The sequence below is a fragment of the Falco rusticolus genome, chromosome 8, assembly GCF_015220075.1.
Source record: "Falco rusticolus isolate bFalRus1 chromosome 8, bFalRus1.pri, whole genome shotgun sequence".
In the NCBI taxonomy this organism is placed as follows: Eukaryota; Metazoa; Chordata; class Aves; order Falconiformes; family Falconidae; genus Falco; species Falco rusticolus.
Genome location: NC_051194.1, coordinates 11,084,591 through 11,111,494, shown reverse-complemented (window position 1 = coordinate 11,111,494; position 26,904 = coordinate 11,084,591). Strand labels below are relative to the sequence as shown.

Below are 26,904 nucleotides of genomic sequence, written 5' to 3'. Positions count from 1 at the left end.
CCACCCTGGGTCGCGCAGTGGCAGTGCCTCTTGAGTGCCACTGCAGCTGGGTTTGTGCAGTGAATGGGAATGAGAGACATTAATGGGATTTTTTTCTCCCAAGATTATTCTTTTCTTAATATAACTGCACAATCTCTTCAGCGAGACAGTTTTGCTTTAGGCAGATTAAAGTCTAAAAACTTGAAGTTCATTTCACAAGCCTTGGAAATCGTAGCTTTCATTTTCACTGTTTCTCAGCTTTTCTCCCCCTCCTCCCCCTGGTTTTTTGCTGTGTAAAGTTGTCAACAATAAAACTATTGTAAATTATTATGCTGATAATCTGCTTTATATCGTAGTCAGGTTCTACCTTTTTAACATGTGAATTTAATTAATTAATTCAGCATAATAGGTAAAACAGTGTTACCATCAGAAGCGCCAGCGATGGAAGGTTTTTATAGGTAGATTCTCTTTAGTGTTTTAGAAGGGAAGAAACCTGTTTGCTTTGTGTATGTTGGTTGTGTTCTGTGACAGTGACCTGGAATTTAAAATGAGTCTAGTCAGACCTGTACTGAAATGCTACAGAACACCAGAAACTTAATCTTGTTAGCGTTCTTGATAGAAGGAATGGGTAAATACTTGTCTTCAGGCATCTGGCTTTAGAAAAAATGCTGTGGCATCTCTGCCAATTTATTTTTGCAGAATCAGTACTTCCAAAGGTGTTAATCCTTGATTTTACTGTGTGGCCAAATGTAGTCTACTGTTGTGGTTTCATGCCGACTTTGACGTTGCTAAGTGTGACACATAGATATTCTCCAGATGTGTTTATATACAGGTATTTAATTTTTGTGAGATTGTCTTAGAAAAAGAAAATACTCTTTGAATATTATTCGCTCTTTGAAGTCAGTGTTTGAAATCCACAAAAAAGGGCATCTCTCATATCCCTTTTTAGTAGCTTATTTTTGAAAACAATTTTTAAAATGGGGATTACATTTGACAATACTGTAAAGATGGCTGTGAGTGTAAGACACAAAGTTTTGTCACGCAGTAAGTTCACTGTCAGTGTAGATTTGTTAAAATTTTGATTAATTTGTTCTATATTGACAGAATTTATCCTGGATCAGGTATCACGTGTCTGAGCCGCTCTTTCCATGCATTGGCGCCTGTTCCACAGTCAATGTATCATTTGGTCAGGGTAATTTGACAAAAATGAGGTTATGTGCTTGAACTGGGCAAATTTTTGCACACGTGCATGTCTTGCGTTAACAATCATGGAACTGTAGCCTAAGTATTTTGTCCTTGATATTTTAGAACAAAAATCAAGGAATGTATAAAACCCAGGACTTTTTTTGCCTGCCATGCAACACTTCATAACACTATCTGCTTCCCTATTGAAAATGTAATCTAAGACTTCAGTTATAAGGCTCTTTTAAATAGGAAAAAATACCTTTCTGTGTAATACATATAGGTAGGTACAGTTTTAATGTTCTAATTTGAGAAAGTATATATACCTCTGAAAATACCTGTCTTGGTCTCTGAATTGCTCCTTCATATATAGAGATAAGTTAACCAAAGGTAGGTTAAATATAGATATTTTTTATAGTTTTCATTTTTCTGCTTTTGGTTTGGTTAAGGATACAATTACATTCTTCACTAGTGAAATAGGGCTTGAGGTGACCTTACAGAACTTTTGGTGAAATGTACTGTTACCTGTGGTAGAAACATCTGGTCCATGTATTGCATATGAAATGTGTTGTGAAACATGAAGTGATGATAAAATCTAACTCTTGAGGTATAATCAACCCTACCTGCCCTCAGGGAGTAGTAGGAGTAAAAAGGTAATAAAATACAATAGTTCATATTTTAATGGCCTTGTGCACAGCATTGTCAATCTGGCTACAATTACAAAATATAGTTCGCTGTAGAATAATTTCAGAATAAGGCTTTGCTGTTGGAATGGTAAAACTAGATTGTACTTCAAATATTTTTCTATAATTTAAAAATAAAACATATGAAACCCTAAGTATTTTCTATATTAGATTCAAAGATACCTAGTTCACATTTAGAATTAATCCTGTGAAATTTGGCAAGTCCCAAGTTAAACAAAAGACAGACCAGCACCAGATTACCTCCCTATCTTCTCTTTAGGAGAAGAAAAATGACTAGCAGCATAAATAGTTTCAGTGAAAGCTTGAAACTCTTTTGTTTGTGTATTGATCATACTTTCCTTCCAGCATAAGAAACTGGCCACCTATGACCATCTACAGTTAGAAGTTTCTAAAGTAATATGGAAAGGTTTCAGTATAGTCTTAGAGAAAACCTATTCACTCCCCCTTTTTTTAAAAATCTGAACTCTTACACTTTTCTGCATTTATATAATATTTAACAAGTGGCTGGTGATGGTATAGAGGCTTTGTTTTCCTTTCTACTCTTTTCATTTGCAAGAGTTGTAGCTCATATCCCCTGTAGTGGTTCCCTTGCTTGTACCACAGGTTCTTGTTTGTCACTTTTTGTCCCTAAAAATCAGCGGTTAAAATGATTAATTCATTCATGAAAGCTTATGAAATTGGAATCACTTCAGCAAAGTTGTGTTCAGCTTGGATATTTTTCCTAGAGCCTGTATGAGTGGTGTAGAATATGAAAGAGTATATGCAAATTGACGTAAGTTTCCTAGCTTTCCTGAAGTTGGTTGGTGGGAAGCTGTCTTGGTGGTAGAGCTAATGCCTGGTAGAAGGCTGTGGTTGGGTCTCACTTGTTCTCACAGTCAGGTTACGTAAAAAGTCAGTGTGAATATTTGTCCCCTTTAAATCTGGTAGCTTCAGTGATTAGTCCGCATAGAAACTTGAAATTCCTTGGAACTCCTTCATGAAGCTAATCTGGTTTGGTCTTTGAGAAGAAAGAAATGAGAGCGTGGCAATGGGTGAAGTACAAGATGGCAGTGTGTTACTATATTGGCCCCTATGCCAAGGTAAAGAACAGAATCCCTGCCTTGAGGAGCTCTTGGAATAAAGAATGAGTTAGGTACAGAACTGCACAGGTATTACTACATTAACTTAGTCTTTGCATGCTGTCAAACAACTAGAGCAAGGTAGTGAGAAGGAGGGTACGAATGTAATTTAACTTTGAGCATTCAGTTACTCTGTCCTTTCCATGGTTTTATGATGTTAATACTAACTATGGATGCTTGTATAATTTGCCTAGTTGTAACGTGGCCTTAGAGATAGAGATCTTCCTGCTTGCTGGTCCCTTTGCTTTCAACAGTCTGCTCCTGAGCTGACCTCTTCATGTAAATATTCCACAGTTAATGGCAGAAAATACACCTGAAATTGCTACCACCCTGCAGACTGGAAGGCAGCAAGAACCAATAAAGAGCACTAGGTGTTTCAGCCTGGGCACACTTTTTGCAGGACAAGCTTGGAGTGAGTTTTGGTGTTTGAGTGCTGTAGGATTCCTTCATACATTTTTCGTGTCCCTTCAGCAGAATATCTTTGTCATTGGGAACTGTGTACTTTATACAGAATTGCATGTGTGATTGTGCACAACAGTCTTTTTGGTGCATCCTATAGAGAGAAGAAAGCGCAATACATTTATTTGGAGGTATGTTAGACAAAAAAATTTGATTAAAAAAATAAAAAAGGAGAGAGATGGGCAGGGGCCCATTAAGTGTCTCAAGTGAAGACACAAAAATTTGAATGTGTTTCTTATTCATTAAGTTCCTTAAAATAAAAGACAGTAAAAGCAGATTTTTGCAAAAGATCATTGGCTTTCTTTATTTCTTATATGGGGAGGAGTATTGCAGGAAGGACTGAGGTGACAAAATAATTGAAGCAGGTAATAGCATTTTAAATCTCAGACACGTTATCAGAAAAATACCTCTGCATAGGCTATTAATAAGCAGCTGAATTGGTTGCATAAACATTTTGTATTTTTTAGGTTTTGTAATATAATCCTTGCTCAAATGTCTTGTGAGATTAGTAAATCTGTCCTAGACCCTTTATGCAGTTATCTGAAATGTTGAAGAAAGGGGGAGAGTTAAAACGGGATTGAGGAATTCAAACCAACGTTGTAGTTGCCTCATTGCTCAGCAGGGGATAGGCAAGCATCCTGATCATCAGAATTAAATCTTTTTCTCTGCTTGATAAGTTACCTTAAGGCTTCATTTATGTTACAGCTTAGGTAGGGTACTCCTGTAGCAAAGATTTATCTTAATATGAAATTACGAAAGCCAGACACAGAATTGGTAAATCACAGTTAGCTGTCCTCCTGGCCTGCCAAAAAAGCATTCTTTAGTTTGTGTTGTGTATTGCATTGTGTGAAATTAATGGCGTGTGATGAGCTCTGAATTCAGTGAGCAGGGAAAGTTTGTATCTGTTCTGTACTGGAGCAGTTTATAAACTGGCTCCTGAGAAATGTTTTGAAATGTCAAGTGTTGGTATTTTGTGGGTTAGATGAAGCAAATGCAGAAAATAAGAATCAAATGAAGGGGAAAATACAATCTTAGTATTTGATTCTGAAAACCTCTTCAGTAGTATTTGGCACTGGAAATACTTCCTAGCTGCTGGCTGAGTTTTTTTTGGATTTTTCCCTACTAGTAAAGGAGAAAAATCCTATTGCCTTGAAGTGACACAGGTGGCAAAGCAGTGAGGAGTCTGCTGACCTAAATTGTGGTCACAGATCTGCAGTGGGAATCATATCTGTGCTGCATGCTTTGTTGCCAAGAATGGGTGTACCAAGTGAAGGAGTTTGTGTGGTTTTGTTAGTAATTTAGAAACCACAAGCAAGATTTTTATGGCTTTATAGGCAGAGCTGTTTTTGAAAGTGCTTAACGTTTTCTAAAATGTGCAGAGGCTTCTGAGCCTTGTCAGAAATGTGGTAAGATTGCTGATAGCTTTCCATGAAGGACAGGTTCCTTAAAACTTTCTGCTTTGAGGACTACGTGAGCTTCTTGGATTTCTAAATAAAAGATTACCATGAAAGCATTATACTTGCAAAGGCCCTCAGCCTTTACGATTCTCCAGTAAAGCCAGCGCCTGTGTGAACACTGGAGAATATGCTGCAGTCTGAAGACTAGGGCTTTGTTATTTTGTATTCTTGGTGTTAATTATGAGTATCTCTATCAGCAAAAGATCAGAGAATTAAAATGATCTTACAGACGTTAAATAATTGTGAAGTAAATTGGATTGATAGAATTTTTATTTTGAAAGAGGAAACATCTCCTGTTTTGTTGTGGTTTACAAATATTTAAATGTTTAAACTAATTGTCAGTCTCAGTTTTAAATGAGGAAGCAAAATAAAATGCATGATGTGCTCAGAGTTTCTCATAGTACTTGCCAGGAGAATCCAAGTTTTGAAAACAGTTGGCTTGCTTTTAGATTTTAATGAGATTAAAAGAGAAAGAATGTGCAAGTTTGATTAGAAAGTTTGGCCATATTCTGACAGTGGATTCTGGAAGCCAGCACAGAAAAATGTTGTATTTTTTAGTGGTAGAATTGATTTGTTTTGGAAAACGAGAAGTAGGAAGCAGTGGGTAACTGTCGAACAATTACAGCAAAGTATGAAGTTAGTGTGAGAGAACCCAGACTGGTGCACACTATGTGCAGGAGGTCTGAAAGGCCGTTTTAGTGGCCCAGACCTTTCTCCGTGACTTTTAAGTTTTTCAGGTTTATTTGCCAGTAGGAATTCAACCAAGGATTCGGCGAGTTGTGCAAAGCTGTTATAGCAACCTAATTTCAAAAATAAATTTAACACAATAGTCCTCCGCTTTCCTTGTGTTAGGTCGTTTCCTACAGTTCAGATGAAGCTCAGTGTTAAGAGTATGCTTGAATTTGGGAGGGTAGAGAGCATGGGATGTAGCAGAATGTGTCAGGAGACCTGGTGCACGAGGAAAGATAAATTTAATTGTAGGCATACACCCAGCAGAGGACTAAGGAATAGATTGAAGATAAATGTGCAAATTAGGAACTAAAATTCTTTTCAAACAAGTCTCTTTGAGTAAACAGATACACTTTGTCAGCCTCGTTATCAACATGTTTTATCAGTAAGTGACAGAGATGGTGTAAGGAAGGCATGGTATTGCGGGTGGTGGGGGAGGTCAGCTTGTGAACACCATTTTAAATGACCTGGAGTGTGAAAAGGCTTGAGAAGCACTGAGTTAGTATAAAGGCGATAAAACAAGGTCTTCTGGTCCTTATAACAATGATTGAAAGGCTGTTTTCTTTCTCATTTAACATGCAGCAAGGACATATGGGAGAAGGCGAGGTAACAATATTCCTATTTAATTTTCTAATGTTGACAATGTCTCATGGGAGAAATAACATTAAGTTGTTACTAGAGGGCAAACTCCAAAATTTAAGTTTATAAAGGATCAGTTTCACAACAGTTTACATAGTCTGCATGCGATAAATAAACATTTTAACTGAATTAGGTAGTACTTCACAGCAGTAGTATTGAGGCTGAAATGATCACAGTCCTTACAGTGGACTGAAGGGCTACGTTGCTGTGGTTGTGGGTATGCTATGAATGCCAATGCTGGAGAAGTTTATTTTGGTTCTTTTGAGTGCTGATGCTTTCCCTGATGCAGCATAGACCATAGCGAATATACATCCTGGCCTGTTAGGTTAAAGAACCAGATCCTGCAAGCATGCATGTTGAATTATCTAACAGCAGTGGTAATGCTGATCAACCTGAAAAGGTTACATGTAAGGTATGGAGAATTGATCCCTTCCAACAGTACCTGCAGGACTGGGATCTTAAGAGGTGAAACAAATGACATGTGTATCAGTTCATTAGGGGAAGACAAAATAACATTTCAGTCTACGTTTCAATATTGTTATCATAGTAGGAACCAGGATTGTCTAGCTACAGAAATAGGTTTGATTATAGTTGACTTTTATTTTAATGAAAGGTGTACAAGGATTATTGGAATTTCAAATAAAGCAAGATGACAGAGTCTTCCATTTTTTATTTGTGTAACTTCTATGGACTGTGGGTTTTATTGTATCCCCCCCCCCCTTGTTAGCTGTTTGATTTTTGCATATAAAATGTCTGGATATTTGAATTGGTCAAATTTTCTGTTTTCAAGATGCTTTCTTTTTTAAAAATCAATGTATTTCAGAGGAAAGAAGGAAGAGCAAGATAAATTAACCTTACCAATACATTACTGTGGTAGATTGTAATGAATTAGAGTATATCACATCATAGGTAAAAGGAAATATATCCGAAAACTTGTAGCACACCTCATTTATGTGTTTACTTTCCCTATATATATTTATTTATTCCCAAATTGCTCCTTAAATGAGTAGAAGTCTATTCAGTTTGTTGCCTAGATATTGAGTACTGTAACTAAAGGGTGAATTCATGGAAGAGATCAGCTTGTGTGCTCTATTTATGATGTTAAACAGTTGCATTTATAAATCAAAGAATCTTATTTAAAAGTAATAAATATTATTAAAGAAATCTATGGTAAAGGATTATCATAGAATATTGGGCTGTGAGGGGAAGCATGCTTACAACATTTTCTCTTAGAGTGAGTCCATTAACGAAACTCTGTTGTAACATCTAAGTAAACTTGCTTCTAGGAATGACACAGTATTGCCTAGTTTTCAGTCTTCATTTGCGGTAAATTGCAGTGGATCTTCCTGTTTTTATCAGGTTATTTTTGTAATTTACAAGTGGGTGGCTTATGGTATGTTTTGATATCAGGTAATTAAAATGTTAAATATATTTAGCTGATAGAATTCTTATTTTCCCATCTGCACCATGAAATTATATCTACTCATTGTAAGAAGCTCTTCTCTGAAAATTATATATACAGCTTAGGTTTTAGTGATGTCTGCTATTGGGAAAGTCTCAGGGAAGAAAAAGCTTATATTCTCTTCTGATTTTACACCTTTTAAAAAGAAATTTAATTGGCAACATGAAATATTATGGAAGACAGTCAACTTGAGCATCCATTAGAAATTCGGGTTTGTTTCAATTCTTCATCAGTTGTAGTGCAGTTATGAAGAAGGTAGCAATCTTCTCTGAAATAATGCATTCGATTTACCGAATGATATTGAAAACTAAAAGGTCATATGAAATTGAGAATGTAACTGCTCATTAAAGGGGAAAATTGCGAACAGTTTTAGTGCTAATGTAGCAGCTAGTGCATTTTTTTTTTAATTATATAAACTGTGTGTGCTTTGTTAGTATGTTTTTTTCCTTTTTTTTTTTTCTTTAACCTCCTTTTTAGGTCAGTCTTCACTGTTTCCAATGGAAGACGGGTTCTTGGATGATGGACGTGGGGATCAGACTCTTCACAGTGGTTTAGGATCACCTCACTGCTTCTCCCATCAGAATGGAGAAAGAGTGGAACGGTATTCACGTAAAGTCTTTGTTGGGGGACTGCCACCAGATATTGATGAAGGTACGCCCAGAGAATCTTATCCAGAAAAGCTTTTTCTGGCTTGATGACAAAGCTGTGGTGTGAAACCTTTTGTCTGTTAGCTCATGAATGATTGTTTTCCAAACTCTACAGAAAGGCTTTTATATGTAAATGGCTCTTTGCATATTACCACTTTCAGTCCATGGCAAATGTGAGATGATTCAAGATAGTTTAGGCTATAGCATTGTTCTGTCATTAAAGAACAAAATCGTGCGTTACCACACATTTAACTGACTTCTTACAGTATAAAAATTGTAAAAAAAAAAGGGATAATGGTGCAAAAATAAACAAGTAAATATCACTTGTTGAAACTCATAAATACATGGCAATCATTTTATAGGCACCAGAAGCCAGTAGTAGGAAAAGTATTGCTAGTAGTTTTGTAAACTTTGTATAGCATAGGTAAGTCATAGCTCTTTGTATGCTTATATGTAGTTCTCAGAAGTTGTTTCCAGCAGTGATTGTGTCCTGTGGTAGCTGGTAACGTGGGCATGGCAAGGACTGAGACAGGAATGAATCTGTGCAGAGGCAGTTGCATACAGTGAGGAGCCAGGAATTTGTGGTGGGTCCATCATATAAGACAAAGGTGACACAATACTGCAGTTGTTATTAAAGAAAAAAAAAAAAAGTCGTGCATGAGTGTTGTGAAGCTTCATTTCACCAGAATTCTGTATTCTCTATGTATGAATGTGCTGAGATGGCATTTATAAAGAGCTACAGCAACTGTAAGTCTGAAAAGTTGCTTTTTCTTAATCACAGAATCATTTTAGTACCCACAGAGTGTTTGTAATGCACTGCAGTATATACTACTGTGACATGACACCCTGACTTCCGTGTCAAGCATAAGAGCTACTTTATTGTTAAAAGGTCAGATATGACATGGTGTTATATGAAAGAATGGTCATATGGTATCTTTTTCTTTGTTGTTTTTGGGGTTTTGCTTGTTTTTTAACTTTTGACACCTTTGTGGTTTTAAAAGCAGATGAGCACGGGAATAGTTTGATCTCTGTGGACCCTAGTTATTTAAGAATAGGACACTTCCTAAACCTTTGCTAGGAGGGTGGCTTGAAATTTTCATTTGTTTCTGTCAGTGTTCTTCCTGTTAAATGCACAAATGTGAATTAGAATTAGGAGTACACAAGCTAAAATCTACATCACAGCTGAGTTTTTTAGGTTTTTCTGGTCCTGTTTCTAGAAAGCATTTTATGTATGGGCTTCAGCATGAAATTTGTGTTGTGCTGTTCTAAATGGAGATCTATATTAAGAGTAGATACCTTGTAAATATTGTTCTCCTTGGTTTGTATCTTCAGCAGCAGCATGTAACCTTGACACGTGACCATTGTTGTATATCTTCCTGATGATCTGCAGTGCACAGAGAAGCTGTCGGAGCAGTGGATTGTCAATTGCTATTTCATTAGCAATGCCATCAAAGAATGTAAACAAACTGGAAAAGGCATAATTAGTAACACCTTTTCAGATTTCTAACCAAATTTGAGGATGGGGAAAATCCTCTAAACTGTGTATTAGAAACCCCCAACAAAGCATCCTAATATAGAAAGCCGTGTAATACCATCAACAGAACACAGCTGAGCAGCGTGCCAGTTTAGATGACATTCCAGCAATGTGAAAGTTGTTCTTTTGTTTCAGTTTTTTAATGACGAATTCTTACTCAGGAAACTTAACTAGTGATGGTTCAAGTGTGTTTGTGGAGAAGGAAAAGGGAATAATTGCTCAATTTCAATTGAAACTAGACTTCTGTGGGGCTAGCATATGCAAATCTCTACCAGTAATCTGAGGTCAGAGGCAGAATTTAAATGGATGCAAGAATTGCTTCTTGATATAGTGATACGCTCTCTCCTATAAAATTACAAAACTGTGTCCTGCCAGTTTACTCTGTTAGTTTGAGGTCGAGCTCAGATAGTGATTGCACATGTGTCACTAGCATGTGGTATGAACAAGCATGGCTGGGTCTTGTGATTGTCCATTTTTTCCAAGTCTTTCTGCAATTATAAGTCATATCGGCAGAGCTGATTGCTTACTAGCAAGTCAGCAAATTGTCTCTAAACTCTTTGTGGGAGAATAGTTGAAGCTGGGTTATTATAGCTGTATAAATGCAGTGAATCCATTTCTGCAAATTGGTGGGTTACATGCTTTTATTTATGATCATCAGTAGAAAGAAAGGCTTGATCTTTGTCCTGTCTTGTTTTATAATGGATGTTCTGACTGGTCATAAAGATTCCCCATCAGCTAGTAAGCACTGCTATGAGCTGCTGAACCTTTAGGGTCACAGAATGTTTATTTATAGGATGAAGCTACCCGAAATCAGTGTCTTTAGATGTCTTCCATTCAGTTTTATTTCAATTTCAATTTGTGCCTCTTCCTTTCTCTTTTCACAGATGAGATCACTGCTAGTTTTCGTCGCTTTGGACCTTTAATTGTAGACTGGCCACACAAGGCAGAGAGCAAATCTTATTTTCCTCCTAAAGGTAAATGTCTGATAACCAATAACATAGGAGCATTTTAGTATATTTTTTCTTGATAAGACTCTATTTTAGACAACATTTTGGTGACCCAGTATTGAGAGGGAAAAACTTGAATCCTTGGGATTATTATAAACTGGTGGAATTTAGAAAGTGGCGTTACAGTTACTCTGCACTAAAAGAATTCTTCCTTAAACTCCTGTTTTTACTTTATTCCATTTTCCTTTTTCTCTCCCTGTTGTTCTTCATTTTTGTAATAGTCAAGACTAGCCCTCTTTAAAGGGATGAAATGCCCTCCACAGAAGCTGGGAAGGATTCGTACCTGATATTAACAACCATCTTGGCAGATTTGCCTCTACAGCTGTGGGTTTTGTTCAGTTCATGCTGCTGGCTTACCCTTTTTAAAGGAAGTGGGGAGCGAGTGTGCTGATCAGCAGGCTCCCTGCTTTCCATCATGTCAGTGCAGAGGACTTGCAGGAGGCTGGCTTGGAAATGTGTGTGAGCACCTTAAAGATTGACCCTTAGTGTATGGTAGCATGATGACGTGGTGCCAAGCATAACTCTGGGTTAAATTACTCTCCTGTAGGCAAACAGACAAATGAAGTCACGTGTTCATTTTCCCTTTCATAGGATATGCATTTTTGCTGTTCCAAGATGAAAGCTCTGTACAGGCCCTGATTGATGCATGTATTGAAGAAGATGGAAAGCTCTATCTTTGTGTTTCCAGCCCCACTATCAAAGACAAACCGGTAGGTGGAATTGTTAGGGCCTGCACAATTCCTGTATGATAACCAGAAATTGTTCTCTTCAGGTGCCTTTTTTTCCTTTTTTATGTCTTCAGAGTGTTTAATTTTCTTTATGGTGCCTTAAGTTCTCAAAGGGAAGACCAGCTTACTTATTTTTAAACTAGACATTATGAAGTTTTTTAGTCTAGTTACAGTTCATATTTTTGTTAGAAGAAGTTTTGCTAAATTTCACCATTGCTGATGTAACCAATATATTTCCAGACAGGTATTTTACGCTTATTATTGATTAAAATGTAGAATTCATATTGCCTGAGTGTCGTATGTAATATGTTTTGACAGAGACAAATTAAATTAAAAACAACATAACGTGGTATTGAACTGTAAATTTATCAGTACAGATGGGTTTGGGGCTGATGTGAGTCTGTTAATAGTTGGAGAGACTTCTGCTATAATCCTGTGCTTCATATTTGGCCAGCTGTAGGCAAGTATAAAGCAGCTAGTTTTGCATAGTAAATAAACACGCGGCTTTGCACGCTGGAGCCTGTTGCATTGAGATAACGCTAGTCTAGTGCTTACACTCGCCTAGAACAACACAAATAGTGTTGATACGTATGCACCAGTGTGGTTCGTACAGCACAGTTTGGTCATGATTAAGTAAATGCGTAAGTAGAGGGTGAGGGGTTTTTTTTTCCCAGAAATTTGGGTAACAAGGAAGTGGTAAAATTTGGTATGATCAAGTGGTCTGTCTTAACTGAGCTTGTTAGCATTTCAATTTGAGAAATGGTTGCTGAACAAGTAGAAAACAAGTTTACAAAGTACAGCCATTAAAGAGGTTTTCTTCTCTGTAGGATACTGTTTTAATTTATATTACTGAGATACTTTGAATTGTGAATGGTTAAAAAAAAAAGGCTTTTTGTCCATAGGTTCAGATCCGGCCTTGGAACCTTAGTGATAGTGATTTTGTAATGGATGGTTCACAGCCTCTTGACCCACGAAAAACCATTTTTGTTGGTGGTGTTCCTCGGCCTTTACGAGCAGGTACACTGCGTGTTCCGCAGCACTGGGCATGTTGAATATGCAGTCTGATTTGGGGAGCAACGGGGGAAACAAGTTATTTCAGCAAGGGAAGTATTAAGTCTTCTTGACACTTACAGTGGGGAACATGAATACAATTGGATTGTTTCATTTGATGCTTCTAGAAAAAAAAATGCCAAGTCTACACCACTGTTTCATTTTCCTTTCTGGTTTAGTGGAACTTGCAATGATAATGGATCGGCTGTATGGAGGGGTGTGCTATGCTGGAATTGACACAGACCCTGAGCTGAAGTACCCAAAAGGAGCTGGGCGGGTTGCATTTTCTAATCAACAGAGTTACATAGCTGCTATCAGTGCTCGCTTTGTTCAGCTGCAGCATGGAGAGATAGATAAACGGGTAAGGTCTTCAAGCATATTCTATTTTTGTTCAGTGCTTTCTCTAGAAATGCTTTTCCATGTAAATGTGTGTCATTGTGAAGACTGTAAATGTTATATCAGATTAATTGCATATTTAGGGCTAGATTGTTCCGCTTAGATACAACACAGAATAAAAATGAAGGAGTGGTACAGAGCTGTGGGTTCTGGAACGTGGGAGGCAACTGTGAAGCAGACTTTCTCAAATTGCATAGCATGATGGGAAGCATGTCAGCTGCTTTGCCCTTTCATAAGAATATTGTACTCGTCATATACTCCCACTGCAAGTATTTGCACTTGTAGTGTTTGTATAATGTCAGGGAGTAAGGTATCTGCCAAGGATGGAGCAGTTCTTACTCCTGTTCTGCATCTTTCGGGAGAGTGGGCAGAATATGGCCCTAGTGTTACACATAGTGTGCTGGGTGTTCCTAAAGAGCACCATAGTAGTGCGTTGTGAACTCGTCAGTGTGCATTACAGCCTCACAGTCATCCTCCATAGCTTACATAAAGGTCGTGTCTGGTTATTTTATTCCTTTGCTATTATAAATTAAAGGAATATGCCAAATAGATCTGCATGTTGCTTTCTTCTGCCTTCATCTATATAAAATGTGCCTTTGCCAATTACAGTGATCTTCAGGCCACAGTTCTGAGAAACTTGGATCCTACAGTTCTGTCTAATTCATGCTTTGTCTCTGGATTTTTCTTACATGACTGTCATTAATCTTAATTTTATAATTACTAGAGGAAAAACCCCAAACTTGGCTATGTCTGATTATCATTTCTCTTCTGCTTTGACCGTAAAGCTTGGGTGGAAGAATTGTAACAACAGTTTGACTGTGGGCCTGTGAATTGGAATGTCTTTGTTCTATCTTGGCTCTGAAATAAGTTCTGTACGGCTTTGAACAAATAATTTGGGCCGCCCTTGTGCAACTTCTGCTTGCATAAGCAGACACTTGGGTGAATAGGTCCATTGAAGCTGGTGGGACTACAAATTTAAGTAAGTACTTGTGAACTCTAGCAAAGATTTTGCAATCTATTTCCCCTTCTCTCTTCCCACTGCTCCTTATTTCCCCGTTTTGTGTGTGGTTCAGAAGAAATACGGGGAGATAAGTGCTCAGAGGATTCATATAGGAGGGGCTGGGCACATGAGAGAGAAAAGTACAACAGTGGTAATGCTACTTTTTATTAATAAGGTACTACTTATCAATACTTCTTCTAATAAAGTGTTTCTGTAAAAAATCAAAGTAAAATTAGTAGTAAGAAGGGATTTCCTGTAAAATTAGGCAAGGAGGTGCTGCTAAAAGATGTGACATTCAAAGAGGTAATGCAAATTAAATACTCAGTGGCTGCAGCACCCACCACTGCAGAGCTTCTGATGGGTGCTGCCACCCTAAGCGTCCCTGATGGAAGTTGCTGTAATTTAAGCTTTTTCTCTGTAGCTGGGCGATCTTGCTGTAGGTAGCACAAGTAACAGTTGCAGGCTGTCTGTATTTGACACATGCACTTCAACACACTGAATAAATGCGCCGAGGACTCGACTAGTATCTATGGGTTGCAAACTTGCAGGAAAACCAGTGCTGCAGTAGCGAAAGCAAGCAGAGGTACAATTAGCTGTGCTGTAGTTCGGCCTCTGTGTTTGAGTAGCCATAATAGAGCAGCAGAATTGCCACTAAGGAGGCCTGCATAGCGTATTTGTAGGTTCTGCTCTTAGCACTTATAGAAGACAACACTCATCAATGAGTACCCAACCTCAAACTACATAGCAAACTAGGTGATGAATGTGGTGTTAGGAATATTTGTCTCCTTTTTTACAAATTCATTCTTCTGAGTTGGCATGAAGGGCTGTTTGAGAAATGCAAGTCTAGCAGTGGAAGAGGAGAAAAATTGAAAAATAAAAAGGCTGTCATATTGTTTACAGGTAGTTTATATATACTGTAAGCACAAATGACATCAAACTATTGCAGTGCTCTGTCTGGACTGTGATAAAATTGGCTAAGTTTAAAAATGCAGGAACTTGTGAACGTTCTTATTTCTGTGAGCTGGCATACCTCTGAGGCTTGTGAGTTACAGAAAGGAACATCCCTAAGCCAGAGGCAGAGTTAACAGGTTAACAGTAGAGACACCAGCCACAATCTGGATATTTGGAAATGTTTATGAAAACATCCAATTACATGAGCTTCAGAGAAGGCTCACAGACACTTCTAGAACAGGAACTTGTACCTATCTTCTTGTTAACATGGAGTTTTATGTTGTGCTTCTGATATGTCACGTGGACCTTTCACAGTTCTGTGGACCTAAGGAATGGAGGTGATTACTGGTTTTGAGGTGAATCTGAGCCTTTTAGGGGATAGCAGTGCCGCAGTTGTGATTTAAACATGTAGGCATGTCTAAATGAACTGTGCTGTAGCCAGCTTGGATACTGCGAGCAGCAAGCTTTGCTTTGCTGTCACAGAGAAGGTGCTCTTGAGTGCTGTGAGCAGGGTTTTGTAGCCCACAGTACAGCAGGCTTGGTTTTGGTATGCAAATGCCTACATTAAAAGCTACTAGCCTGCAGATGTTGCAGTGTAGATGTATCATCCTTGGAGCACCAGCTGGTAAGTTCCTGTGAGTCATTATCAGTTAAGAACTTGAAGTGTTTCTTCTCTTTTCTTGTCTGTTGTACTGAATTACTGCTCATCATCTGGCCCTTAATGCCAACAGCGTAGGTGGGCATCGGTCCCGTGTTAAGCTTCTCATTTGATCCCAAAAAGATTACGTGGGTTTCCTTTTGCTGAGAGGACTAAGCCACAGAAGAAGAAGACAGAAATGAGCAGTTTATTAAGATAATAAAATACATTTTTTAAAGCTGGAAATTCAGCCATTGAGATTTGCAGGCCACGTGCATATTTAATCTGCAGTTACAGTGTTGTGTAAACTGCTTACATTCTTACCTGAAAGGGTAGGAGTTTAATTGTGCATCACCATATTTAAAAATAAACCCCCAGAATTTTCCAGGGTTTTGATGTGAATCCGTGTACTAGTTCTGTAACAATAGGTTGATTGGTCCTTTCTGTAAATCAGTGACACCGTGTGTGATGCTGATGGTCAGCATTGGTTTTGGGGTGTGTTTAAGGATCCAGGACAGTGGGAGCAGAATTGTTCTGAGGTTCCTGCAATTTTGGGTGTTTAATGGCAATGATCATGTGTACGGGGGGGGGGAAAGTTCTTGAGTGCGATGTTCCCTGCTACAGAACCGTGATCACAGTCCTGCTAGAACACGGATAATAAATAGTGTGGAATTGTCATTATCTACATTGCTATTAAGAATTCTAAACTTTCTTCTCATTTTTTGAATACAGGTGGAAGTTAAGCCATATGTCTTGGATGATCAGCTTTGTGATGAATGTCAGGGGGCCCGTTGCGGTGGAAAATTTGCTCCATTTTTCTGTGCTAATGTTACCTGTCTGCAGTATTACTGTGAATATTGCTGGGCTGCTATCCATTCACGCGCTGGCAGGGAATTCCACAAGCCCCTGGTGAAGGAGGGAGGAGATCGCCCAAGACATATTTCATTCCGCTGGAACTAAATGATCACTGCAGTGCTCATATGCAGGCCTCAAATTAAGTGCACTCTTCTGTTATCCTGATTGTCCCTACCCCACCCTACCCTTTCTCTTATTCAAGATAGCATGCCCTTTTGTAGTAGTCTGTAATTTAACAATAGTATAACGAAAGAATGACCTATAATATGGGTTTTTTTGTAGAATCTTGTCATTGAAAACTGTATTGGGAGCTCCTTTTCGTATTGATAACATGTTGCAAGTGAGTTGCATTCTCTTGTCTTTACTACCCAGAGAACACTTAATTTCATGCAACATTTTCTTAGAGGAGAGAAAAATATTAAGAGAATTGAAACAATAGAGTATTTTGGTTTTTTAATTAAATTATTGTTAATAAAGAGCATAAGAATACTTTTATTAAAATAACCATGTAACAATAACACTATCAGTCTGTTCTGACACTTTTCCCCCAGGGAAGCCTGTTTTTGCCTCTCTTTTTATTTTGACTTCGGATTTTTTCCAGCAACAGATGAAGCTAGCATTTACCTACCAACAGGAAAGAGCATGTTTAAAGCAACAAAAATGCATGAGCAAATTTGAAGCAGCATTATAGTAATGGATCTTTTTAAAAAATCTGTTAAGGGTTTTGAGGATGAAATTTTAGCTCGGTATGTATCTGACCATGCCTCTGACTACCACCCACATCCAAATTACTAATGAGATAGGCAGAGCTTACTATATTTTCATCAAACTAATTGCATTTTAAGAATTCCTGAATGTAAAAGTTGAGTAAAGTTACTACTGAGGGGGGAGTGCACTTTTTTTTTTCCTTAAAAAGAAAATTGTCTGGTTACAGCCCTAGAAATCCTACCAAAGCTAGAGTAATGACAACTAGTTAACTGGCATTTCCTCTCCTGAAGGATAAATATATAGATTTTATTTTTGATGGCTATATATAACTCTATATCCTAATATACTAACATTCATCAGGGGCCAGCCTTTGCTCTCCATTTTGACATGAAAAAGTAGAAAACCTAAAAATACCTCAAGGATATCACTGATTTTTATTGAAGTTTTGATATTCCATTGTGTCACACAAACTAAAATTGGCTGTTTATTCGTTTCCCATCTTGGATGTAAAGTTAGTTTTAAATACCCTCTAACTTAGTTGTAACAGAAGGCATGAACCTACGTTAGTTTCCAAGTCTTGTTTTGCACTGTTTTCTGAATTTGAGCATGAAATGGTGCAAGTGTGCATATGCCTTTCTTACTCTTCCTGTAGAAAGAATCCCAACTATGATTCCACCTCTTCAGAACTTAATATGAGGAAATAAACACAGGTATTTGAAGTGCCAACATTGCTAAGTTAATGCCTGCTTTATTATTAAGTTCTACCTTGAGAAGCATTAACGCAGTACATGTGAATGGAACGATAAAGAGTGGGTGCAGGGGTTTAGTTTGAAATAGCTGTATGAAGGAGTAGTTCTGAAAATTATTTTTATTACTTTTGAACTAATGCCCTGGCCAACTTCTCAAATGATTATTTAGCAGTGTGCAAACAAACAAATTTAGTGGCAATCTTCTGAACTGCCCGAGTGGCATGATACCATCCTAGATTCTCTCAAACCAAAGACTTGCCTCAGCACTGCTTGGAAAACGTCTGCTCCGCTAAAAGCCTTTGTCAGCCCCCCTCATCCCATTGCCCCAGCCCAGATTATCTTTATGAGAAGCAGTTTTTATTTTCAATACAGGCTTTAATGAACTATACCTTACCAAGTTCCAAAGGTCAAAATGGAGACATTTGCTGTCTACTAGTCAAGTATAGAAAGGGAGCTGCTTTTATAATGAAATCCCTGAAAATATTGACAACAGTAATGCAAATGCAGAGTGCTCTTGTGTAGATTGTCAGGGACTTTTTTTTCTCTGAAGTACATAATTATAGTTGGAATGTTCCTTTAATTTTTTTAATGCTTGTAGGTGGCTTGGGGTGTGCTATTGTGCCGATCCTACCCAGTAAACAGGTGAGATGGGTTACCATTACCAGAAATAACACTGTTTGAGAACTAGCTTTGAATAATAATTTTCCCTTTGTACATGACCTGCTGAATTTCGGTACAGTGTTTTTGTAGCTAACTTATTTTGTCATGCACATAATGTATATTTGTTATGCACTACTTTTGTATATCTTGTTTTTCCAACAGTGAGCATTTTTAGGCACACTTTTCACTGACGGGATATCTCTTTATGCAATACCTCAATTTTTCATATTGCAAAGAGTAGCTTTTTGTACTTTTATTACTGAGAGATCTTCATATACTTCATTTTTTAATATAAATAATTTTAATAAATTTTATTTTCTTATATTCTGCTTTTTATACATTTCAGTGCTCTGCATACATTTTGAATTATGGATGTTGTGCACTGGCAATGCTATTTTAGAATCTGCAGAGAAAAGAAAGCATGTTGCTTAAACATCTTAGCCCAGCACCAGGTATTTGGTGTTCATATAATTTAAGAAATAGTATATGTAAAGTTGAGAATTAAAGAAGAAAAGCATGAAAGTGACAAATGACACTGTCTTTAGACCCATGAAATTTAAATGCATAAATATAGTGTAGAAATTTAAAAGTAAAGAAACATCAAAATTGTCTACCGCTTCTTACTAAGTTTTTAAAAATTACACACAAATGCAGACGTTTTTGGTGAATGTTTAGCCATTTTTATTATTAATAAAAAAATTGATGTTAGGTGTTTGATGCAGAAATGTGTCTGCTCTTTTAAATTATATTTAAAGAATAAAAGAGAGCCTGCTAGGTGGCAGGCATGTAATGTTAGTATGCATGACTAATGTAAGAAATTGTTATTCTACTAATATTCACTTGTGATTGTGTGACAAGCGTGTTTACAGATTATTTGGTTACACTTCGATTTACAGGGCATAAACAATTATATACATTACTCTGTACTTAAATAGTGATTACATGTCCTTCTGATTACATGGGATTTGTAGTTGGGGTTACCATGTAGCTCCAAACATAATTAACATGTAATTAGATTACCAGTCTTAGGGTATCACTTCAATTTGCAAAGGGGTTAATAAGCATGTAGTTTTATCACACTAGCATGGCACTGGCCATGTATTTACAATGTAGTTACAGAGTAATTACATGGTTATTTTTGCAATGTAAAATAAAGTGTTTCTGATTATTTTATATGTAAAGGAACCCCACTGCCCTGTGCTTTTTGGTATAGTATATACTTCTCCATACACAGACCTCTGCAGAATGCAAATTTAAAACTTGCAGTGAATGAATTTAGCGTTTTATAAGGATGCTGTTGGAAAGACTTGATAATTCACCCCTTTTGTTTTTGAAGAGTTAAAACCTTCTGTTAAAAGGTGATTTAAAACTTGAATGTGATGAATTGTGGCAAGTTAACTTCAAGTTATGTGCAATACCTATTTCAGACTTCTGGAAGATCTTTGCAGTGTAATTCTTTGTTTTTAATTGCAGACATTTAAAAATGTCATTTTCTACTGTTCTAGTAAATCCTCTTTCTTGCTGGTGTTTCTAAAGAAAAGAATCAGAAATCAATCTTTCTACTAATGTAAATTTGAGATTATTTTTAAAAAAATGGAATAAAAGGTTTTGGTCATTTGCTTTATTTTATTATCTTATTTTAAAGCTACTGTGATAGCATTGTAAGAATTGGGACAATATTGTATTCAACTGTTTTATTTTTTATATTTTTAAATTTTAAAGTATAATTAGTTTTTATAATTTTCATCAGATTTTTTTGTTATATTTTTTGGAAGTGAAACTTTTAGCAAGTGGGTGTCTAGTTTTTACTAATCCCTAATATGTTTTTCCCCCAATGTATTGCTCATATTATCAGAAGGAAAAGTTATTTAAGTATGTCAGTTAATTGTACTACTTGGCTGAATTTCCATATAGTTTTTACTGTGTATGGGGAGGTTGTAGTATTTATTATAGCATTTTAAATAAGGGTAATTCATTTTTTATTAAAGTCATTTTCACGTTTAAGTTCATATTTTTGTATGTTCTACTCTAAGTTATATAACACAAGTTACTTTTTTTAAAGAGTTCATTTGTTGAAGTGCTAGTGAAAATTAATGTTATTAAATAGTTTGCAAATGACTATTTATACCAGTATGCATATAATTTTTAAATATTTGTAATGTGAGATGTTGAATGAATAAAACTTTTAACTCAATGTTTCTTCTTAACCTTTTTATTTTAAGCTTCCTGTAGAAACATGTTCCTTTGTGGCTGAAGCTCGTGGGGCTTGGGGAAGTGATTTTGATAACGTGCACACGTCTGGCTGTACGATTTGTAAAGTGCTGTAGGCTAAGGTCTGCTGTCCTGTTCTGGGCGGCATGTGGAGTGTGCTTTTGTAGGGGGGGGGTGAGGGACGGTATAACTGCTTGAGAGGTGCTGAGTACCCTGAACACTGCATTCATTTGGTACAAAATCCGCGTGCAATGCTGCAGAAATGGAAGGGTGATGTCTAGAGGCCTGTAGAACTGCTGTCTGTTGAATCGGGCTGTAAGAAGAACCGTTTTTACTGCTTGTTTGTCCGGATGTTGTCTTTGGGGAATGTTGAATGCTAACTGCTTAATTTTGTGGATTTGGTGCTTGTTAATTGTTCACTAGAAATCTTGTGTGGCTTTGGAAAAGCCTTTCAGCAGTTCCAGCACTGATGTTTCTATTTTTTGCACAGCCTTAAGCACGTCAACCTAGCCAAAGAATTGTAGTTGCATCACTTGTTTCTACTTCGTGCTCTCTGCAGCTAATTCGTAGGGATAAAGGTGAAAATATAATGTACAGCTCTGAAATCGAGCTCTCTGGGCAGGTGATGTGTTCGATGAGAAGAATACCACTGAGGCACACGTAATGTACCATGTAAGTCAGAAACCACTGTGCAGCTGGCACAAAAAGATAACTAGACTAAGGCCAGAGTAGAGCCAAGCAAGGCGTGGACAGACAAGGATTCTTTTTTAATTGTCCTCTGGTTGTGATCCAATACCAACAGAAGGGAAAAGTCTGTCTTTTCAAAGAGCTTGTTAGGGTCAGCCTTTTAATTTGAAATACCGGAACTTGAACTGTCTAAAAAGTCATGTGAAGCATTACAACCTTAACGTGTCTGCCCTTCAAGGACTATTCAATGGGAACCATGCATGAAGGATTCAGGAGTTTTGCATCCTTGGTAGGAATTCCCCAAACTTTTTATTCTTACATTGATACAAACAGCTAAACTTCACTGAAGTATAATTCTGATTGGTCTGGAAGCCACTCTGCTGAGCGGAACCGTGAGTTGGAACATGCACGTGTACCTTGTGAGAAAAAGCTGAAGGCCAAAATACAGTATTGCAGTAGGAATCAAACTGTGCCCACTGCACTGACCAGCACTTTGCTCTTGGCACCTGAGCTGCTAATCTCTTGTGCCATCAGCTAATGGTCTTGTAAATGTTAAATAGATGTTGAGTATCATTCTTTTCTGTGGGTGCTTCAGGAAATGCAGGTCTTACAGAATCGAGCTGTAAAGGGATTAGTTCTGCAAGATGCTAATTGCTTCAAATTGCCATTGTCTTCAGATGATGCAAATTTAGAAGCTCATGCCTTTCGAAACTAGTTTTTAACAAGAACAAAAAGTTTTGCTGGTGACTCCGTGCAGATACTTCCAATTCCTTAAAATTAACAGAAAATGCTGGTATGCTTTGGATAAAAAACAGAGAGGCTAGCGATGCGGTGACTGCCCAGTGAATAACTGATTTCTCCGTGCTGCTTTTTGTGCCAGCCAAACAGCACTAGACGGTGTTGACCAGTTTTAGCGTGTGACTTGGCTGGTAAGGGAAGCGTTAGGTCTGTTTTCTGCATTGGTATTGTTAAGAAACAGTCATAGTTCAGCCTCTCCCAATGTGCTAACAAGTTCTTGATGTGTTTTTCAAGTGCAAATGGTCTTTTAGAAAGCATGTGCTTATCAGTGGTTTTTCTGATAAAAGTTTAAGAGGTATGATAGACCTGAAAATTGGTCCTGGAATATGGGGGCATTTAAGTCTTTTGATGTCATGGTGGTGGAACCAGCAGCATCCTTCACTAATGGTACTCCCTGGCCTATTTCAATTCACAATGCTATACTATTAGAGGCATTTATCAGGATACAGCATCTGATTTACAGTTGGGGATGTGTATATTCATTCTAAAATTTTCCTATTCTGAAGACTGTGAAATACATTCTGATTGTTTAATAAATTATATTTTCTTACATAGGCAGAGTCTAAAAAATTCAATGAGGTGAAACGCCAGAAGTCTGGAGTGTTCAAAACTAAAAATAATTGCTCTTGGTAGGGATGGCCTTGGCTGATTCTCAATTGCTGAGAAGTAACTTTCTAGGAAAGATGATATAGCAAATCCCTTTGGGGTTTCAGTTTGTCCTGAAACTACAAATAAATCCTACCGGCAGACTCCAGAAGATGGACATTGCCTGCTGGGTGGAATTTCAGAATTTCCACAGCATGTGAATCTCAACTATTTTCTTTCAGCACAAACTGCTGGTCGAGCACAGTCAGCCATCAACTTTCTCTTGGGTGCTACTTTCGCTAAATGAACTGCTACATTCCATGTCGGTGAAGAAACTTAGTTGGGATGGAGATGGATATAACCCATCTAGTACAGATTTAAAGGCATTTAAAATATTTAAAGGTATATTTTAAAGAGAGTCTTTTAGCTCTCAAGTTGTTGTTGGACAGTTTCTACTATCTGTCCTGATTCTCCAGCTGCTGTTTATTCAGCGCTATGAAAGCCTGCTCAGCCACGGTCCGAAGTGCACATTGCTTGCCTACAGGAAATCTAAGACGAGTAATAGCCTCAGAAAGGATAGATGAGGAAAAAACACTGACATCTCTTCCTCTGTGTAAAATGAGCAGATTCAGTCTGTCGGTATGAAAAACAGCCTCTGGGATAAGAATATACTTCCAGCTGTCTTGGCAGTCACAGAAATCGAAGGGGGCCGGGAGGCTGAATCGGTGCTCTGAATGTGTTACTGAAGCTGCCCATTTAAGATGGGGAGAAAGTTTTTCTGAAAGTCAAAGCTCTGATTAATGCTATCGGGTATCACCTGTTTTCGGGACACATGAACTATAATTTGCTGACTTTTTGTAGGGCTTGTCAGAGAGACAATTTGATACTAAAAGTTAATCTATTTGAATGTATCTATCCCTAAGGGAAGCTCCCTCAGTCACCTTGTTTATGGAGCTTGGGAGACCATAGTGCGGTACTATTCCGTTAAGGTTCCTTCACAAAATTTGCTAGTCAGAAGTTTGCAGTCCCCCTAGTATATATAAAATACGGAAGCATGTAAGATCTGTGTCTGGTTGTGGTTTTCTTCCTGAAATCTAATTTTGGTGAGTCATGATAGCTGAGATTAAATCATCTGAGCACGACGCAGGTAAAGGGTGATGGTGAGAACACGTTTTTTGTTTTGCATTAATCTTAATGTTTAAAATGGACTGAATTTTACTGCTTTCAGCTGTGTGGTATTTTTTTCTTTTTATTCCAAAACTGTAGCAGGTTGAGTTGCTTTGTTTTTCATATGAGTGGAGAACGCTGATTTTACTTATATGGCAGACTGACGGTGGAGACGCAGTTGACAAATGCCGTGTGCCTTAGTAACTCTTCACACAGTTTTGTAATCTCTTGAAGGGTAGCAATTCACACACAGAGCAATTCATTAAAAAAAAAAAAAAGTCGCCAACCTTCTCCGACCCAACATTTGAGAACATGTTTGCTCAATCTAAATCACCATCTCGGCTGCTGCTGACTCATGAGCCGGGATCAGTTTGCTTAGTGACTGTCTATGCCTTGCTATGCGTGTGAAAGCATTAAGTTGTCAATTTAGCCGTGTTGTTTCTCAAGACAGTGCTTGTCGCTTGAAGCACATGCCCAGTACTGGTCTGTGTATGGCCAACATTCATGCCAAGTGTTTCTGAATTTTCTTTCAGTGAGTTAAATGAGATTTCTTAGGTTTTTGAGGAACATTCCCATTGTAAGCAGCAGGCAGTAGCCCCCAGCTTTGCCTTGGTGGGCCAGCTGTTCACAGGCAGATGTTGCTCTGTACACACTGGCAGAATCAACTCGGCTCTTCAGTTAGTGGCAAGAAAATTTGTTCAAGCTTTGCTTTTACAGGGGGATGTCTTTGGAGAAATGTGATGGAAGAACAAAGCAGTGACTGCTTCAATTTTCTCTGCAGAGCTAGCAATCCTTGGAGACAGAAGCCCTGCTCTGTTCCTTTTCTGGCAGCATTTATGCCTCTGGGGGTAGGGAGGGAGTGAATGTTCAGTATCTGGAAGAGTTCTGCGAAGACCCTAGTACCATTACAAAGGGACTTACTGCTGAGGAATGGGTATGTTCAGTGGTATTTATACTGTAGTGAAACAGGATCACTTCATATATGCAGACACATGTATTGTTGATCACGTTAGCCCGCAGGCACACTTTGGCCTGAGATCACGTTAGATTTCAGAACAGAGCCTGAGAAAATGTGAGCTTTCCATGCCTGGGCAGATGGTCGTGGAAAACCTACATTACCACTCAATCTGAGGATGATTTAGTGATTTTTCTTTTTGATGTCCTGTACTGAACCAGTATTCTTCCAGGATGTGAGAGAACAATACCTGGAGGTTTATCGTAGGTAGGACTAAACTTCCTCATCTGTGTGCTCACGTAGGGTCTAACTGCACGTTCCCCAGAACAGCAGTAGAACCATTTAATAGCATAGTTCCTGCAGACTAAAAATTTGGTAAAGTTTTACTGTCTCTGATTTGGAAACAAAGAATGTCATCAAGAAATACTAATAACTTGCACATTTGTGTGGAAGAATGAAATCAGAGAAACTGAAGTCCTTGCCTGCCTTTTTGCTGTATCCACCTGACTACAAGTCTTTCCCAGAAATAAGGCTGTTTAATTCTGGTGTTATTACTAATTTTGCCTTTTTTCATTTCCCCCATATTTTTGTTTCAGATGGGCAATCTCTGCTTAAATACTGTAACACAAGGTTCTAATCCAAGGGTTTCAGTCTCATTGACTTGTGTTTTGATTATAAAGTCAATGAATCTTCTCGGCAATTTGAAAATCTCTCAAGGGCAGGCTCAGACTTTTATGTAACAAACTTAGTTTATGGTCTGCTAAATATTTTTATGCGCAGCATGGAGAAATGGGAAATTGTGCCTCTCCTTATGACTGGTGTGGATGAAAGGATTCCCCCACGTATGGTTTGTAAAGCAATCTGAGATAGGCAGGTTCATTAATATGAAATGCAGGTGTGTTAAAATGGCAGCTGGCCATTTTATCTCTCTGCTGCATTGTGTTATTGCTTACATAATTAACTGTGAGATCCATTGTAAATTATGAAATTTTAAAAGTAAGCAAAAGCTGAAGACGACATAATGCATTGCTTCGATTTACCAGAAATGGTGAGTTTTGGTTTTGTTATGATTCCTAGTTACGCTAATACATGGCTCCCAGTGTTTTCTGTAAAGTAACAGCATTCTAATAAAATACCTCACTCCAGTGACACTTATTAAATATTCCGTAAAAACGGAGGAGATACAGTAGTTGTTTGTGCTACTGCTGAGGGTATAATTAACAAGGTTTGACTGTAGCTGTTGCCAGTATTAACATACTTTCCACATAAAAATCCCTGTTAACGGTGTTAAGATTAGTATTTTGAATGTATTCACAATTTGCGGTTGATCAAGATAGTGTAATACTTAATAAGCAGTCTGCCTTGCCTGAGTTACAATGGTGAATCACGTGAGTACTTTAACTCTGTTGCGAAGAATTCTCCTAGTAAACCAAATCTTCAACAGCAGGAGTTTCCTTTTTGCAGGGAACCACTAGGGAATCGGGGAATCAATAAAAGTGCATGCAGCAATATCCGATCAGCTCCTTCTTTCTCTGTGGCGTAAGCTGTAGCCTTGCTACCAGCAAAACCTAACTTATTTTAAAACGATAGTCAAGGTTAATAGAACATGATGCATACTTGGCCAAAGTAAAGCTGAAACAATAGAATTCAGGAAACAATGCGAGTTCTGAGCTGGAGAAGCTGACATTTGAATACAAAACGAGGCATGTTGAGGTGCAGTCTGAAAGCTAGAATCTGCTCTATTTTTAACTAGACAGTTGAAGATGTGAAAAGCTGAGATGCTTGTTGGAAGTGTTAAGTACAGAGATAGTGACTAGCTGGTAGTCGGTTCACACATGTGGAAAGGAGGC

General features: G+C 37.8%; 1 protein-coding gene across 2 annotated transcripts in view; it reads left to right on the top strand.

Moving 5' to 3' along the window:
* CPEB4 (cytoplasmic polyadenylation element binding protein 4) overlaps positions 1-20,845 on the top strand; it is a 45,321-nt gene extending 24,476 nt beyond the window's left edge. The window contains exons 3-9 of one of the 2 annotated variants that reach the window (XM_037398904.1): positions 6,211-6,234; positions 8,207-8,380; positions 10,795-10,884; positions 11,509-11,627; positions 12,548-12,662; positions 12,875-13,056; positions 16,412-20,845. In XM_037398904.1, the coding sequence (XP_037254801.1) occupies positions 6,211-6,234; positions 8,207-8,380; positions 10,795-10,884; positions 11,509-11,627; positions 12,548-12,662; positions 12,875-13,056; positions 16,412-16,639 (932 nt within the window). In that variant the 3' untranslated portion in view covers positions 16,640-20,845. The remainder of the gene's footprint in view (positions 1-6,210; positions 6,235-8,206; positions 8,381-10,794; positions 10,885-11,508; positions 11,628-12,547; positions 12,663-12,874; positions 13,057-16,411) is intronic. The other variant, XM_037398905.1, reaches the window with a different exon arrangement.
* Positions 20,846-26,904: the final 6,059 nt, after the last annotated feature.